At 42.5% G+C, this 17,809-nt stretch overlaps 1 protein-coding gene across 2 annotated transcripts in view; it reads left to right on the top strand.

Moving 5' to 3' along the window:
• Positions 1-17,809, top strand: part of LOC139559182 (hyccin-like) — a 30,111-nt gene that overhangs the window by 9,723 nt on the left and 2,579 nt on the right. The window contains exons 2-12 of one of the 2 annotated variants that reach the window (XM_071374955.1): positions 3,987-4,068; positions 7,451-7,552; positions 7,802-7,984; positions 8,514-8,594; positions 8,740-8,855; positions 9,279-9,374; positions 9,964-10,080; positions 10,444-10,531; positions 10,743-10,849; positions 11,098-11,156; positions 16,708-17,016. In XM_071374955.1, coding sequence (XP_071231056.1) covers positions 4,018-4,068; positions 7,451-7,552; positions 7,802-7,984; positions 8,514-8,594; positions 8,740-8,855; positions 9,279-9,374; positions 9,964-10,080; positions 10,444-10,531; positions 10,743-10,849; positions 11,098-11,156; positions 16,708-16,988 — 1,281 coding nt within the window. In that variant the 5' untranslated portion in view covers positions 3,987-4,017 and the 3' untranslated portion in view covers positions 16,989-17,016. The remainder of the gene's footprint in view (positions 1-3,986; positions 4,069-7,450; positions 7,553-7,801; positions 7,985-8,513; positions 8,595-8,739; positions 8,856-9,278; positions 9,375-9,963; positions 10,081-10,443; positions 10,532-10,742; positions 10,850-11,097; positions 11,157-16,707; positions 17,017-17,809) is intronic. The other variant, XM_071374954.1, reaches the window with a different exon arrangement.

The following is a 17,809-nucleotide window of genomic DNA, read 5'->3' as shown; positions in this document are numbered from 1 at the left end:
CCAGGAGAATACTACCTGCTCCAATGCATAGTGCCAACTGTAAAGTTTGATGGAGGAGGAATAATGGTCTGGGCTGTTTTTCATGGTTCATGCTCCTTCGTTCCAGTGAAGGGAAATCTTAACGCTACAGCATACAGCATACAATGACATGTGCTTCCAACTTTCTGGCAACAATTTGGGAAAGGCCCTTTCCTGTTTCAGCATGACAATGCCCCAGTGCACAAATCGAGGTCCGTACAGAAATGGTTTGTTGATCGGTGTGGAAGAACTTGACTTGCCTGCACAGAGCCCTGACCTCAACCCCATCAAACACCTCTGGGATGAATTTGAATGCCGACTGCGAGCCAGGCCTAATCGCACAACATCAGTGCCCGACTTCACTAATGCTCTTGTGGCTGAATGGAAGCAAGTCCCTGCAGCAATGTTCCAACATCCAGTGGAAAGCCTTCCCTGAAGAGTGGAGTGGAGTGGAGTGGAGGCTGTTATAGCTGCAACAAGGGCACCAACTCCATATTAATACCCATGATTTTGGAATGAGATGTTTGACGAGCAGGTGTCCACATATTTTTGGTCATGTAGTGTATCATATTTACCTAAGTACTCACACTACTGAGTCAATACTTTGTAGAAGCATCTTTGGCAGCAATTACTGCTGTGAGTCTTTCTGGGGAAGTCCCTAAGATCTTTCCACACCTGGATTGTGCAACATTTTTTTATTATTTTCAAAATTCTTCAAGCTCTGTCAAATTGGTTGTTGACCATTGCTAGACAAACATTTTCAGGCCTTACCATAGATTTTCAAGTAGATTTAAGTCAAAACTGTAACTCGGCCACTCGGGAACATTCACTGTCTTCTTGGTAAGCAACTCCAGTGTATATTTGGCCTTGTGTTTTAGGTTATTGTCCTGCTGAAAGATGAATTCATCTCCCAGTGTCTGGTGGAAAGCAGACTGAACCAGGTTTTCCTCTAGGATTTTGCCTGTGCTTAGCTCCATTCCGTTTCTTTTTTTTTATCCTGAAAAACTCCCCAGTCCTTAACGATTACAAGCATACACATAACATGATGCAGCCACCACTATGCTTGAAAACATGAGGAGTAGTACTCAGTAATGTGTTGTATTGGATTTGCCCCAAACATAACATTTTATATTCAGGGCAAAAAGTGAATTGCTTTGCCACATTTTTTGCAGTATTTCTTTCGTGCCTTGTTGCAAACAGGATGCATGTTTTGGAATATTTTTATTATGTACAGATTTCTTTCTTTTCACTCTGTCAATTAGGTTAGTATTGTGGAGTAACTACAATGTTGTTGATCCATCCTCAATTTTCTCATATTACAGCCATTAGAGTTTAACTGTTTTAAAGTCACTATTGGCCTCATGGTGAAATCCCTGAGCGGTTTGCTTCCTCTCCATTAACTGAGTTAGGAAGGACACCTGTATCTTTGTAGTGACTGGGTGTATTGATACGCCATCCAGAGCTTAATTAATAACTTCAGTAGGCTCAAAGGGATATTCAATGTCTGCTTTTTTTATATTTACCAATCTACCAATAGGTGCCCTTTGCGAAGCATTGCAAAACCTCCCTGGTCTTTGTGGTTAAATCTGTGTTTGAAATTCACTGCTCGACTGAGGGACTTTTACCTGTTTGGGGTACAGAGATGAGGTAGTCATTCAACAATCATGTTAAATCACTTATTGCACACAGTGAGTCCTGCAACTTATAATGTGTCTTAAGCAAATTCTTACTCTTGAACCTATTTAGACTTGCCATAACAAAGGAGTTGAATACTAATTGACTCAAGACATTTCAGATTTATTTGTATTTTTCTTTACTATTAATTAAAAATTAAAAGATGTTTAAAAAATTCCACTTTCACATTATGGGGTATTGTGTTTTAGGCCATTGACAAAAACAATCTCATTTTAATCCTTTTGAAATTCAGGCTGTGATATAACAAAATGTGGAGAAAGTCAAAGGGGCGTGAATACGTTCTGAAGGCTCTGTAGGTGGGAGGGCATACAGGCGGGCACCAATTTATTAATGCACAATTTGCCTAAATGGGTGGTGGAAACACTTCAACCATTACGTTTTTATTCGCCACTGTAGTTTTTACTGGTTTCTTTATTTTACATTTTAGGTGTGTCCAGCTGTTTTTCTTGACACAAGATAGTTCAATGTAAACGCACCTTAGCAGGCAATTGTCAACAAAAATAATAATGTGCAAACGTTCCAAAGGTCGACAACAAATCACTGGACAAGTTAATAAAAACATACCTACAGAGGGGAATAGTAGAACCAACACTCTGAAGTCCCTGTTTGGTGTTGGGCATACCTGACCTGGCTGCCTCGCAACACTCCACTGTCTCTCTACCCGGTTGAAATGACGGACTTCCAGTGATCCCCTGTTGCCATGGTCAAAGTTTGGTCGTTATGTGTTCTCTAGTCTGGTAGGCGGGGTCCATGGAAACATACTGTAGCTGGATGATATTTACATGATTCATCTAGCTCTGTTTATACCATACAAGGAGATGTCTGTGTGTGTGTGTGTGTGTGTGGTCTCGTGGAACCAGACAAAATGTGTGTGTGTGTGTGTGACTGACGTCTCATATGAATATAAAGAATCTTAAAAAGTGGAATTTCTTCAACTAAGTTGAGCACATGTTCCTGCATGAGAGTTCTCTCTCTCTCAATTCATTTCAATTTAAGTTGACTTTATTGACATGGAAAACATATGTTAACATTGCCAATGCAAGTGAACTAGATAGTAAACAAAAGTAAAATGAACAGTAAACATTACACTCACAAAAGTTCCAAGGGAATAAAGATATTTCAAATGTCATATTATGGCTATATACAGTGTTGTAACTATGTTCAAATAGTTAAAGTACGAAAGGGAAAATACATAAATATGGGTTGTATTTACAATGGTGTTTGTTCTTCACTGTTTTCTCTCTCTTTCTCCCTCTTTCTTTCTCACTCATTCTCTCTCTCACTCACACACTTTTATGTAACTTGCGGAGAGCCTGAAGTAACATAATAAAGAGAGGAAGTGAAAGAGAGCGAGGGAGAGTGCTGTTGATAATGAGAGAGCTGAAAAACAGCTGAGAATGTCTGAAATTGCAATCAAGGGAGAAACGAGAAGGAAGGAAGGCTTTTTGTATTGTGTGTCTTTTTGTATTAAAGGTCAACTTTAGGCACAAACTCCTTTCTCAATTTTCAAAAATAAATGAGGTGTGTCTTTTTAGTGGTTCATTGATGTCATTCTGGACATGCTTTCCGTGACTACTGTAGCTAGCTAGCTAGTTCAGTAGCTGAGCTAGCCAGATGTAGCTAGCTAGTTCAGTAGCTGAGCTAGCTAGTTCAGTAGCTGAGCTAGCTAGTTCAGTAGCTGAGCTAGCTAGTTCAGTAGCTGAGCTAGCCAGATGTAGCTAGCTAGTTCAGTAGCTGAGCTAGCTAGTTCAGTAGCTGAGCTAGCTAGTTCAGTAGCTGAGCTAGCCAGATGTAGCTAGCTAGTTCAGTAGCTGAGCTAGCTAGTTCAGTAGCTGAGCTAGCCAGATGTAGCTAGCTAGTTCAGTAGCTGAGCTAGCTAGTTCAGTAGCTGAGCTAGCTAGTTCAGTAGCTGAGCTAGCCAGATGTAGCTGAGCTAGTTCAGTAGCTGAGCTAGTTCAGTAGCTGAGCTAGCTAGTTCAGTAGCTGAGCTAGCTAGTTCAGTAGCTGAGCTAGCTAGTTCAGTAGCTGAGCTAGCCAGATGTAGCTAGCTAGTTGTTGAAGTCATTTCACAGGATTTGTTTTTGGGCGAAAGCTGTAGAGATCGGTAAGAAAAGGCACTTCTGTAGCTTAATATCTTAATAATTTTTTTTGTTTTTAAGCTTTAAATGACCTAGTATGATGGTGCATTGATCAGTTATACAGTTTAAAGTTGTTATATTTGCGTTTTTGCCCAAAGTTAACTTTTAACAACAGCCTCTTTGCTTGCTTCCCAGGTAGAGGTGTGTCCACAGCAGATGACGGAAGATGTTGGCTATGAACCAAGGAGTGGTGGAGGAATGGCTGTCAGAGTTTAAGGTGAGGGAGGTGTGTGTGTATTAGAGGAGAACCAGTGTCAATGTGTCTACATCAGTATTCACTGCACCTCTGTCACTCTGTCACTGTCACTCTGTCTCACTCTCAATTCAAAGGGGCTTTATTGGCATGGGAAACATATGTTTACCAAAGCAAGTGAAATAAACAAATTCAACATCAACAAAAAGCTATTAGAACCGTAAACATTGCACTCAAAAAGGTTTAAAAAATGATAAAGATATTTCAAGTGTTAGATGATAATATATGTATAGTGTTTTAGCGGTAAGATAAATTAACAGAAGTATTGGTTGTATTTATAATGGTGTTTTGTGTTCCACTGGTTGCTCTGCCCACCAATCTTGCTGCTGTGATTGGTATTTCGCCTAAAAGATATGAGAGTAATTTTTTTAATTACTTTTTACCCTTTTTTTTCTGTAATATCCAATTGGTAGTTAGTCTTGTCCCGTTGCTGCATGTGTCCTCCGAAACACGACCCCGCCAAGCCGCACTGCTTCTTGACACAATGTCCGCTTAACCCGGAAGCCAGCCTTAGGCTGTGGGAAATAGTTAAAGTGCAAAAGGGAAAATAAATAAACATAAATATAGGTTGTATTTACAATGGTGTTTGTTCTTCACTGGTTTCCCTTTTCTTGTGGCAACAGGTCACACATCTTGCTGCTGTGATGACACACTGTGGTATTTCACACAGTAGATATGGGAGTTTATCAAAATTAGGTTTTGTTTTTTAAATTTTGTGGGTCTATGTAATCTAAGTGAAATATGTGTCTCTAATATGGTCATACATTTGACAGGAGGTTAGGAAGTGAATCTCAGTTTCCACCTACTTTGTACTGTTTAGGGACAGACAGCATTCCAATTTGCTCTGTTTTTTTGGTTGACTCTTTCCAGTGTGTCAAGTAGTTATCTTTTTGCTTTCTCATAATTTGGTTGGGTCTAGTTGTGTTGCTGTCCTTGGTGGTCTGTTTTGTGTTTGAACAGAGCCACAGAACCAGCTGGCTGAGGGGACTCTTATCTAGTTTAATCTGTGTGGGCATCGCTTCCTTTTAGGTGGCTGTAGAGTTTAACAGCTCTTTTGTCCTAATTCTGCTCTGCATGCTTTGTTTGAGGTTTTGTGTTGAAGGTGAAGGATATTTTTGTAGAACGCTGCATGCAGTCTCAATTGGTTGATTGTCCCATTTTGTGAATTCTTGGTTAGTGAGTGGACCGCATACTTCACAATCATAGAGGTTCTATAACTGATGGAAGCATTTTTAGCCAGATCCTAGTTGGGATGTAGAGTTTTATGTTCATTTGGATGGCATAGAACACCTTCTTGCCTTGTCTCTTAGATCATTCACAGCTTTGTGGAAGTTATCTGTGGTATTGGTGTTGAGGTAGGTACAGTGGATTCGGAAAGTATTCAGACCCCTTGACATTTTTCACATTTTTGTTACATTACAGCCTTATTCTAAAATGTATTAAATTGTGGGTAGGGGGGGTTCTCATCAAACTACACACAATACCCCATAATGACAAAGCAAAAACAGGTTTTTAGAAATTGTTGCAAATTTGTGTTCAGACCCTTTACTCAGTACTTTGTTGAAGCACCTTTGGCAGCGATTACAGCCTCGAGTCTTCTTGTGTATGATGCTACAAGCTTGGCACACCTGTATTTGGGGAGTTTCTCCCATTCTTCTCTGCAGATCCTCTCAAGCTCTGTCAGGTTGGATGTGGAGCATCGCTTTACAGCTATTTTCAGGTCTCTCCAGAGATATTCGAACGGGTTCAAGTCTGGGCTCTGGCTGGGCCGCTCAAGGACATTCAGAGACTTGTCCCGAAGCCAGTCCTGCGTTGTCTTGGCTGTGTGCTTAGGGTTGGTGTCCGGTTATAAGATGATCCTTTGCCCCAGTCTGAGGTCCTGAGCGCTCTGGAGCAGGTTTTCATCAAGGATCTCTCTGTACTTTGCGCCGTTCATCTTTCTCTCGATCCTGACAATCCCAGTCTCTGCCGGCCACTCTACCATAAAGGCCTGATTGGTGGAGTGTTGCAGAGATGTTTGTCCTTCTGGATGGTTCTCCCATCTCCACAGGGGAACTCTGGCGCTCTGTCAGAGTGACCATCGGGTTCTTGGTCACCTCCAATCGTCTCCCCCGATTGCTAAGTTTGACCTGGCGGCCCGGTTGTTCCAAACATTCTTCCTTTTTAAGAATGATGGAGGCCACTGTGTTCTTGGGGACCTTCAATGCTGCAGAAATGTTTGGGTACCCTTCTCAGATCTGTGCCTCGACACAATCCTGTCTCGGAGCTCTACAGACAATTCCTTCGACCTCATGGCTTGGTTTTTGCTCTGACATGCACTGTCAACTGTGGGACCTTATATAGACAGGTGTGTACCTTTCCAAATCATGTCCAATCAATTGTATTTACCACAGGTGGACTCCAATCAAGTTGTAGAAACATCTCAAGGATGATCAATGGAAACAGGATGCACCTGAGCTCAATTTCAAGTCTCATAGCAAAGGGTCTGAATACTTATATAAATAAGGTGTTTCTGTTTAGTTTTTTAAATATATATATATATACATACATTTGCAAATGTTTCTAAAAACCTGTTTTTGCTTTGTCATTATGGGGTATTGTGTGTAGATTTGAGATTATATATATTTTATTTATTTTAAGTCCATCTTAGAATAAGGCTAACTTAACAAAATGTGGAAAAAGTAAAGGGGTCTGAATACTTTCCGAAGGCACTGTATAATTATTTGTGTGTTCTAAGGCAACGGTGTCTAGATAGAATTTGTAGTTGTTGTCCTGGCAACTGGACCTTTTTTGGAACACCATTATTTTGGTCTTAGTGAGATTCACTGTTTGGACCCAATCTGTGCAGAAGATCTAGATGCTGCTGCCGGCACTTCTTGGTTGGGGACAGAAGCACCAGATCATCAGCAAACAGTAGATATTTGACTTCAGATTCTAGTAGGGTGAGGACAGGTGCTGCAGACTGTTCTAGTGCCCTCGCCAATTCACTGATATATATGTTGAAGGGGGTGGGGCTTAAGCTGCATCCCTGTCTCACCCCACGGCCCTGTGGGAAGAAATGTGTGTTTATTGCCAATTTTAACTGCACACTTGTTGTTTGTGTACATGGATTTTATAATGTCGTATGTTTTTCCCCCAACACCACTTTCCATCAATGTGTATAGCAGACCCTCATGCCAAATTTGAGTCAAAAGCTTTTTTGAAATCAACAAAGCATGAGAGGACTTTGTTATATTTGTTGCTCTCTCTCACTCACTCATTCTCTCACACGTGTACACACACATCGTTACCTGTTATTTCAAGGTTACTCCGAGTACAGAGTGTTGATCTGTGTGATATTGTACAGACCCTTCCTGACAGTGCAGTGTCCAGCTACGCAGCGTCTCTGAAGGAGAAAGGCTCCCTGGTCCCAGCGCTCTACAAAGTCATCAGAGAGAACTACAGTGACGTACGTACCACACACACACACACACACACACACACACACACACACACACACACACACACACACTGATACAATCATTTTCCACTAGTATTGCTTCATTCTGAATAATACTAGCCAGGAGCTTCTGTTTTTTGCTAAATAACCAGCTAACTTTTTAAAGTGGTTTAGATGAAACAACAACCTAGGTATGTTGAAACTAAAACTTAAAGTGAACTCTCCTCTCAAACCTTGTCCTCTCTATCTCTCTTCTAGCTGTTGGAACCCGTGTGTCACCAGCTGTTTGAGTTCTACCGTAGCGGGGAGCTTTGGCTGCAGCGGTTTGTGCTGCAGTTCCTCCCTGAGCTGCTCTGGTCCCTCCTCCTGGCTCCGTCTGCAGCCAGGGACCCACACACCTCAGGCTGTATAGAGGCCCTGCTACTGGGGATATACAACCTGGTGAGAGACACACCAACACACACACTCTCTCGCTGTCTCTCTCTCTCTCTCTCTCTCTCTCTCTCTCTCTCTCTCTCTCTCTCTCTCTCAGAATAACAGAGTAGGTCAGCTGTCAGTCATCATCCTGTCTCAGCGATTACTCATCCTGACATTTAGCAGCTCTGACATCGCCTGGCAGGCCTTTGAACACACATTCACACACACACCACTCAGACACACACACACACACACACACACACACACACACACACACACACACACACACACACACACACACACACACACACACACACACACACCACTCAGACACACACACACACACACACACACACACACACACACACACACACACACACACACACTCAGACACACACACACACACACACACACACACACACACACACACACACACACACACACACACACACACACACACACACATGGCTTTCTTGGCACGCTCTTATAACAGATGTTATTTCCTTCAACCTGACATTCCGTCTCCCCCCCCCCCCCCCTTCTCTCTATGTAGGAGATCGTAGATAAGGATGGACAGAGTAAAGTCCTCTCTTTCACTGTCCCCTCCCTCTCCAAACCCTCAGTTTACCACGAGGTAAGTACAAGTCTTTCTCTATGAACAGTAGTGTATGGATAGAGATGACCAACTGTTCAGTCTTCCCCAGATGAAAGTGTTTCTAATCCATGACTCGAAACGTTCTATGGATCAAGTTATTAATATGAATAAACCCCTCCCCCAGCCCTCCCACATTGGCTCCCTGGCGTTGACTGAAGGGGCTTTAGCCAATCACGGGCTGAGTAGAGTGGTGTACAGCGGGCCTCACCTACAGAGAGAAACATTCACTGCTCAGAACAGGTCAGAGACGGAGAGCTATGGTTGAGTTGGAACTCGACTGCTGTGTGCTACATTTCTTTCCTGACTAATTGACTGTTGTGTAACAGTTCTTGGTTTGTGTTAATGTTGCATTTTGTATGTGTGTGTGTGTGTGGTTTTACTATTGTTGTGGGGACAAAACAAGGTCAATTCGGACAAGGGGGACATTTCGCCGGTCCCCACAAGGGAAAAAGCCTGTTTTAGGTTTAGGGGTTGGAAATAAAGTTAGTGAGGAGTTATGGGTTAGTGATTAGGAAAAATAAGATTTTTAATGGGAATAAATGTTTTGGTCGCCACAAGGATAGTAAAACAAACGTGTGTGTGTGTGTGTGTGTGTGTGTGTGTGTGTGTGTGTGTGTGTGTGTGTGTGTGTGTGTGTGTGTGTGTGTGTGTGTGTGTGTGTAGGTTCGAGGTGCTGACCTTCCTGCTGTTGAGTTACAATGCGTCCCTCAGTTACATGTCCTCCTCCTCTCTGCAGTCCCTCTGCCAGCTCAGCTCCAGGTAACACACAGATAATACTTCATGACCCTGCGCTGTTCTGCCATCAGGGAAAGTCCATTCTCAACACACACTCACATGCGTACACACACACACACACACACACACGCCAGCATCCGCTCAACTGATCCTCTTTAAGACTTGAGCGTGGAACTGAGCCAAGATACTACCACTTCCTAGAGAGGCTAGGACACACATCTCTCTGTGAGGACTACTTCATCTGCTGGCAGTGTGTTGAACACTGAGCTAAAGCCACTCAGAGAGGTGATTGGCTCACTACACTTCTACTGGAAAAGAACATGAATGCTGGCACCACTGTGGCCTTTAGGAACAGGGCTGCTTGAGGTTAATACATTTAGACACAAGTAAGAGACTTCCTTGTCCCAAACATTACGTTTGCTTGCAAAACCTGCCAAAACATAGCAGTATAGCTCGACTGGTATGGATTTTTCAAATCATAGTGCTCTTTTATAAAACAAAATACGCTGGCTGACACATTTCTCAAAGTTTGTCCTTTGTGTTTCGGTTGGTTGACTCTGTTCTCTGTACTGTGATTGGTTGACTATTCTCTGCCCTGTGATTTGGTTAACAGGGTGTGTATCTGTGGTTTCCCACGACAACATTTGAGGAGGTATAAAGGCATCAGCTCTCGTCTGACCGTCACCTCTGAGTTCCTGGTTCAACTCGTCACTGGGATACACTACGCACTGTGAGAACACACACACCAGAGGAGGCTTGTGGGAAGAGCTATAGGAGGACGGGCTCATTGTAATGGCTGAAATAGAATAAATAAAACGGCATCAAACATATGAAAACCACATGTTTGACTCTGTTCCATTCATTACAATGAGCCCATCCTCCTATAGCTCCCCCCACCAGCCACCTCTGATACACACTAGCCCTAACCTCTGACCCCTGATTTTAACCTTGACCCGGACCCTGTGTGTGTGTGTGTGTGTGTGTGTGTGTGTGTGTGTGTGTGTGTGTGTGTGTGTGTGTGTGTGTGTGTGTGTGTGTGTGTGTGTGTGTGTGTGTGTGTGTGTGTGTGTGTGTGTGTGTGTGTGTGTTCCAGGTGTAATGGGGAGATGGACCTGGGTTCCAAGGCGCTGGATGATGTTCTGTACCGAGCTCAGCTAGAATTGTTCCCTGAAGCTCTACTGGTGGGTGACATCTCACACACACACACACGCCGGTGTGTGCCAGGACACTGACCTCTCCCATGGTGTGTGGGGTGCCAGTAATCCCAGTAGATTATTCAATGTTGAGACATTGAGATGTTAATCTTGAAGGCTGCTGCCGTGTCTCACAGCTTCACAGCAGGCAGCGGTTGTTCAACAGTTCCGTTGTCAATGCCTAACATTGTGTGTTTAGGTGGGTAATGCCATCAAGTCCTCCCAACAGTGTGCAGCGCTGAAATCTGGCGCTAGTAAAGAAGGAACTCGCATCATTCAGGTGGAGATGACCCCTACTTCGTCTAGGTACGTTATGTATCAATTCTATCGACACCGTTTTCATGTTTCATCTATAGGTATAGTTTCGTAGATTCATATTTTTTTGTGTGGACATTTGAATATATTGGATTTTGACATTGCATTCCATAACGGTAGCATGTGCCACGTTAGATCAATATTGTTTTCTGATGGGTGATGATTTTAAATGACGTTTCCTGTTTACCTGTTTTGAACTACTAATAATTGCCCCTCTCAATGTGCATTCCGTCCTTTAGGATCTCACGGAACGCAGTCACATCACTCTCTATCAGAGGACACCGCTGGAAACGACATGGTAAGATACAATCACACACACATTGACACAAACACGACTGGGTTGAGAAACACTATCCTAGTCTCAGTAGGGTATCTGACCTATTCTCTGTAGCTTGTCTAGTGATTTAAAGACATTAGTCTGTCTGTCTCTGTAGTGGCCTGTCTGTAGGACAATTACTGACTACTAATGAGAGGTTATCAGTTCCAGACCCTTCCCATCCACGCAGCTCGACTGACTACTAATGAGAGGTTATCAGTTCCAGACCCTTCCCATCCACGCAGCTCGACTGACTACTAATGAGAGGTTATCAGTTCCAGACCCTTCCCATCCACGCAGCTCGACTGACTACTAATGAGAGGTTATCAGTTCCAGACCCTTCCCATCCACGCAGCTCGACTGACTACTAATGAGAGGTTATCAGTTCCAGACCCTTCCCATCCACGCAGCTCGACTGACTACTGTTAGGTTCCTCTTTTTCAGAGTAAATAACTCAAGGACACGAGAGAAGCTTAACCAAGTTTAATTCTTCCCAAAGGGTCGTTACAGCTGTAAAACATTTCACACAAGCACGGATATTTAACCCTTTCTCCTAGGCTGTCTCCTCCTCCACAACTGAACAGTCAATACATCTCTGTTGCTAGACAGAACCTTAGTGATATCTGTTCTTTCTTACTTCATCTGACCTGACCTCTACACCAAAGTGCTCACTCCTCCCCAACTCAAGGCTGTCATGGTTATTGATAGCAGACTGTGTCTCTTCTCCTCCCAGAGGATCCCTGATGGCTAACAATAACATATCCTGACATAATGTAAACCTTATACATTACCCTCTCACCCTCAGTGAGTGACATATCCTGACGTAATGTAAACGTTATACATTACCCTCTCACCCTCAGTGAGTGACATATCCTGACGTAATGTAAACGTTATACATTACCCTCTCACCCTCAGTGAGTGACATATCCTGACGTAACGTAAACGTTATACATTACCCTCTCACCCTCAGTGAGTGACATATCCTGACGTAACGTAAACGTTATACATTACCCTCTCACCCTCAGTGAGTGACATATCCTGACGTAACGTAAACGTTATACATTACCCTCTCACCCTCAGTGAGTGACATACCCTGACGTAACGTAAACATTATACATTACCCTCTCACCCTCAGTGAGTGACATATCCTGACGTAATGTAAACGTTATACATTACCCTCTCACCCTCAGTGAGTGACAGTTCCTGACATAATGTAAACGTTATACATTACCCTCTCACCCTCAGTGAGTGACATATCCTGACGTAACGTAAACGTTATACATTACCCTCTCACCCTCAGTGAGTGACATATCCTGACGTAACGTAAACGTTATACATTACCCTCTCACCCTCAGTGAGTGACATATCCTGACGTAACGTAAACGTTATACATTACCCTCTCACCCTCAGTGAGTGACATATCCTGACGTAACGTAAACGTTATACATTACCCTCTCACCCTCAGTGAGTGACATATCCTGACATAATGTAAACGTTATACATTACCCTCTCACCCTCAGTGAGTGACATATCCTGACGTAATGTAAACGTTATACATTACCCTCTCACCCTCAGTGAGTGACATATCCTGACGTAACGTAAACGTTATACATTACCCTCTCACCCTCAGTGAGTGACATATCCTGACGTAACGTAAACGTTATACATTACCCTCTCACCCTCAGTGAGTGACATATCCTGACGTAATGTAAACGTTATGTATTACCCTCTCACCCTCAGTGAGTGACATATCCTGACGTAATGTAAACGTTATGTATTACCCTCTCACCCTCAGTGAGTGACATATCCTGACGTAATGTAAACGTTATACATTACCCTCTCACCATCAGTGAGTGACATATCCTGACGTAATGTAAACGTTATACATTACCCTCTCACCCTCAGTGACATTGTTAGTTTCCAAGATCTCCACCCAACACATTCCTAAGCATCTGTCTTTCTACAGAGAACCATTAACTTCTGACATAAAACCCAGTCTCGTCACTCCATTATATACTCTGCTTCTGATCTTTAGTATCTCAATGTTCAAAGTTTACCCAGAATCCAATACTACTAATGAGAGGTTATCAGTTCCAGACCCTTCCCATCCACACAGCTCTACTGACTACTAATGAGAGGTTATCAGCTCCAGACCCTTCCCATCCACACAGCTCTACTGACTACTAATGAGAGGTTATCAGCTCCAGACCCTTCCCATCCACACAGCTCTACTGACTACTAATGAGAGGTTATCAGTTCCAGACCCTTCCCATCCCACAGCTCTACTGACTACTAATGAGAGGTTATCAGTTCCAGACCCTTCCCATCCACACAGCTCTACTGACTACTAATGAGAGGTTATCAGTTCCAGACCCTTCCCATCCACGCAGCTCTACTGACTACTAATGAGAGGTTATCAGTTCCAGACCCTTCCCATCCACACAGCTCTACTGACTACTAATGAGAGGTTATCAGCTCCAGACCCTTCCCATCCACACAGCTCTACTGACTACTAATGAGAGGTTATCAGTTCCAGGAGGAACTGGAGTTCAGCATGTCATGGGTTCTCCACATCAAGATATTTACTTATCTATGTATTATTCACTACATCACTGCTCATCTGTCTCCACATTGTCCTCTATACATTATCACTGTCAAATCAACTGTTTTTAGTCACATGCGCCGAATACAACAGGTGTACAGTGAAATGCTTACTTACAAGCCCCTTACCAACAATGCCGTTTCAAAAAAATACAGATAACAATAAGAGATAATAGAAACAAGTAGTTAGCAGCAGTGAAATAACATATTGCTGATGCATTATCACTGTATATACATATTACGGATGCATTATCACTGTATATACATATTATGGATGCATTATCACTGTATATACATATTACGGATGCATTATCACTGTATATACATATTACGGATGCATTATCACTGTATATACATATTACGGATGCATTATCACTGTATATACATATTACGGATGCATTATCACTATGTACATATTACGGATGCATTATCACTGCCTGTACATATTACGGATGCATTATCACTATGTACATATTATGGATGCATTATCACTGTATGTACATATTACGGGTGCATTATCACTGTATGTACATATTACGGATGCATTATCACTGTATATACATATTACGGATGCATTATCACCGCCTGTACATATCACTGATGCATTATCACTGTATATACATATTACGGATGCATTATCACCGCCTGTACATATCACTGATGCAGTATCACTGTATATACATATTACGGATGCATTATCACTGTATGTACATATTACGGATACATTATCACAGTATGTACATATTACGGGTGCATTATCACTGTACGTACATATTACGGATGCATTATCACGGTATGTACATATTACGGATGCATTATCACCGCCTGTACATATCACTGATGCATTATCACTGTATATACATATTACGGATGCATTATCACTGTATATACATGTTACAGATGCATTATCAAGGCTTGTACATATTACCGATGCATTATCACTGTATATACATATTACGGATGCATTATCAAGGCTTGTACATATTACCGATGCATTATCACTGCCTATACAGTTGAAGTCGGAAGTTTACATACACTTCGGTTTGAGTCATTAAAACTTGTTTTTCAACCACTCCACAAATTTCTTGTTAACAAACTATAGTTTTGGCAAGTCGGTTAGGACATCTACTTTGTGCATGACACAAGTCTTTTTCCAACAAATGTTTACAGACAGATTATTTCACTTATAATTCCCTGTATCACAATTCCAGTGGGTCAGAAGTTTACATACACTAAGTTGACTGTGCCTTTAAACAGCTTGGAAAATTCCAGAAAATGATGTCATGGCTTTAGAAGCTTCTGATAGGCTAATTGACATCATTTGAGTCAATTGGAGGTGTACCTGTGAATGTATTTCAAGGCCTACCTTCAAACTCAGTGCCTATTTGCTTGGCATCATGAGAAAATCAAAAGAAACGAGCCGACCTCAGAAAACAAATTGTAGACCTCCACAAGTCTGGTTCATCCTTGGGAGCAATTTCCAAATGCCTGAAGGTACCACGTTCATCTGTACAAACAATAGTACGCAAGTATAAACACCATGGGACCACGCAGCCGTCATACCGCTCAGGAAGGAGACGCGTTCTGTCTCCTAGAGATGAACATACTTTGGTGCAAAAAGTGCGACTCAATCCCAGAACAACAGCAAAGGACCTTGTGAAGATGCTGGAGGAAACGGGTATAAAAGTGTCTATATCCACAGTAAAACGAGTCCTTTATCGACATAACCTGAAAGGCCGCTCAGCAAGGAAGAAGTCACTGCTCCATAACCACCATAAAAAAGCCAGACTACGGTTTGAAACTGCACATGGGGACAAAGATTGTACTTTTTGGAGCAATATCCTCTGGTCTGATGAAACAAAAACAGAACTGTTTGGCCATAATGACCATCCTTATGTTTGGTGGGAAATTGGGGAGGCTTGCAATCCGAAGAACACCATCCCAACCGTGAAGCACGGGGGTGGCAGCATCATGTTGTGGGGGTGCTTTGCTGCAGAAGGGTCTGGTGCACTTCACAAAATAGATGGCATCATGAGGCAGGAAAATTATGTGGATATATTGAAGCAACATCTCAAGACATCAGTCAGGAAGTTAAAGCTTGGTCGCAAATGGGTCTTCCAAATGGACAATGACCCAAAACATACTTACAAAATGGCTTAAGTACAACAAAGTCAAGGTATTGGAGTGGCCATCACAAAGCCCTGACCTCAATCCTATAGAAAATTTGTGGTCAGAACTGAAAAAGCATGTGCGAGCAAGGAGGCTTACAAACCTGACTCAGTTACACCAGCTCTGTCAGGAGGAATGGACCAAAATTCACCCAACTTATTGTGGGAAACTTGTGGAAGTCTACCCAAAACGTTTGACCCAAGTTAAACAATTTAAAGGCAATGCTACCAAATACTAATTGAGTGTATGTAAACTTCTGACCCACTGGGAATGTGATGAAAGAAATAAAAGCTGAAGTAAATAATTCTCTCTCCTATTATTCTGACATTTCACATTCTTAAAATAAAGTGGTGATCCTAACTGACCTAAGACAGGGTATTTTTACTAGGATTAAATGTTAGGAATTGTGGAAAACTGAGTTTAAATGTATTTGGCAAAGGTGTATGTAAACTTCCGACTTCAACTGTATGTATTACTGATGCATTCACTGTATTTTTGTCATTCATGACCAACACACAATATTACATTTCTACATGATCACTGTCTATACATGATCACTGTCTATACATGATCACTGTCTCATCTTTTTGCACAGTTTACTGTATTATTATACATGCGTGTTCATTATCACTGTCTGCATGTGCATTATCACTATACTCTGTATACTGTGTGATCATGATTTTTTTTTTTGCCATCACATTTATTTTACTGTCTGTGTTTGTGTGTCTGTCTCATATCTGTGTCCCCATCTCCATGACCCCAGAGTCCCAGGAGGTCAGTGTAGACAGTGACCTGGCGGCCCCTGGAGGTCAAGGGTCATCCATCCCAGAGATCAGTGTGACGATGCCCAATGGAGACTCTCTGCGACCCCGTGACCCCCGACCATTAACCCAGCCCGAGCCGGAGCCGCTGGGGTCAGCCTCAGAGGTCAGCCCCACCCACGACCTCAGTCTTAGAGGTCAAGAGGTCAGGAGGCAGAAGTCTGTGAGGCGATTGGTGGACGAGGGTTCTGGGCCCGCCTCCGCAGGGAGGGCCCAGTACTAAGACCCTCCCCATCCCCGGGGTAACCGAGGTAACAGTGTGTGGAGGCGTGGTCTTATCTAAGCATGACGGCTGATTGGTTTGCTGACTAACTTTTGCCGTGCGGCGTTGCCTCCTGATATCTACAGTACCAGTCAAAAGTTTGTATTTTTACTATTTTCTACATTGTAGAATAATAGTGAAGACATCAAAACTATGAAAAAACACATATGGAATCTTGTAGTAACCAAAAAAGTGTTAAACAAATCCAAATATATTTGAGATTCTTCAAAGTAGCCACCCTTTGCTACTTGATGACAGCTTTGCACACTCTTGGCATTCTCTCAACCAGCTTAATGAGGTAGTCACCTGGAATGCATTTCAATTAATAGGTGTGCCTTGTTAAAAGTTAATTTGTGGAATTTCTTTCCTTAATTCATTTGAGCCAATCAGTTTTGTTGTGACATGGTAGGGGTGGTATACAGAAGGTAGCCCTATTTGGTAAAAGACCAAGTCCATATTATGGCAAGAACCGCTCAAATAAGCAAAGAGAAACTACAGTCTATTACTTTAAGACATGAAGGTCAGTCAATCCGTAAAACTAAAAGTTTCTTCAAGTGCAGTCGCAAAAACCAAGTGCTATGATGAAACTGGCTCTCATGAGGACCGCCACAGGAAAGGAAGACCCAGAGTAACCTCTGCTGCTGAGGATAAGTTCATTAGAGTTACCAGCCTCAGAAATTGCAGCCTAAATAAATGCTTCAGAGTTCAAGTAACAGACACATCTCAACATCAACTGTTCAGAGGAGACTGTGTGAATCAGGCCTTCGTGGTCGAATTGCTGC

Source organism: Salvelinus alpinus, chromosome 29 (genome assembly GCF_045679555.1).
Source record: "Salvelinus alpinus chromosome 29, SLU_Salpinus.1, whole genome shotgun sequence".
Lineage (NCBI taxonomy): Eukaryota > Metazoa > Chordata > Actinopteri > Salmoniformes > Salmonidae > Salvelinus > Salvelinus alpinus.
This window is presented reverse-complemented; position numbering and strand designations above follow the sequence as displayed.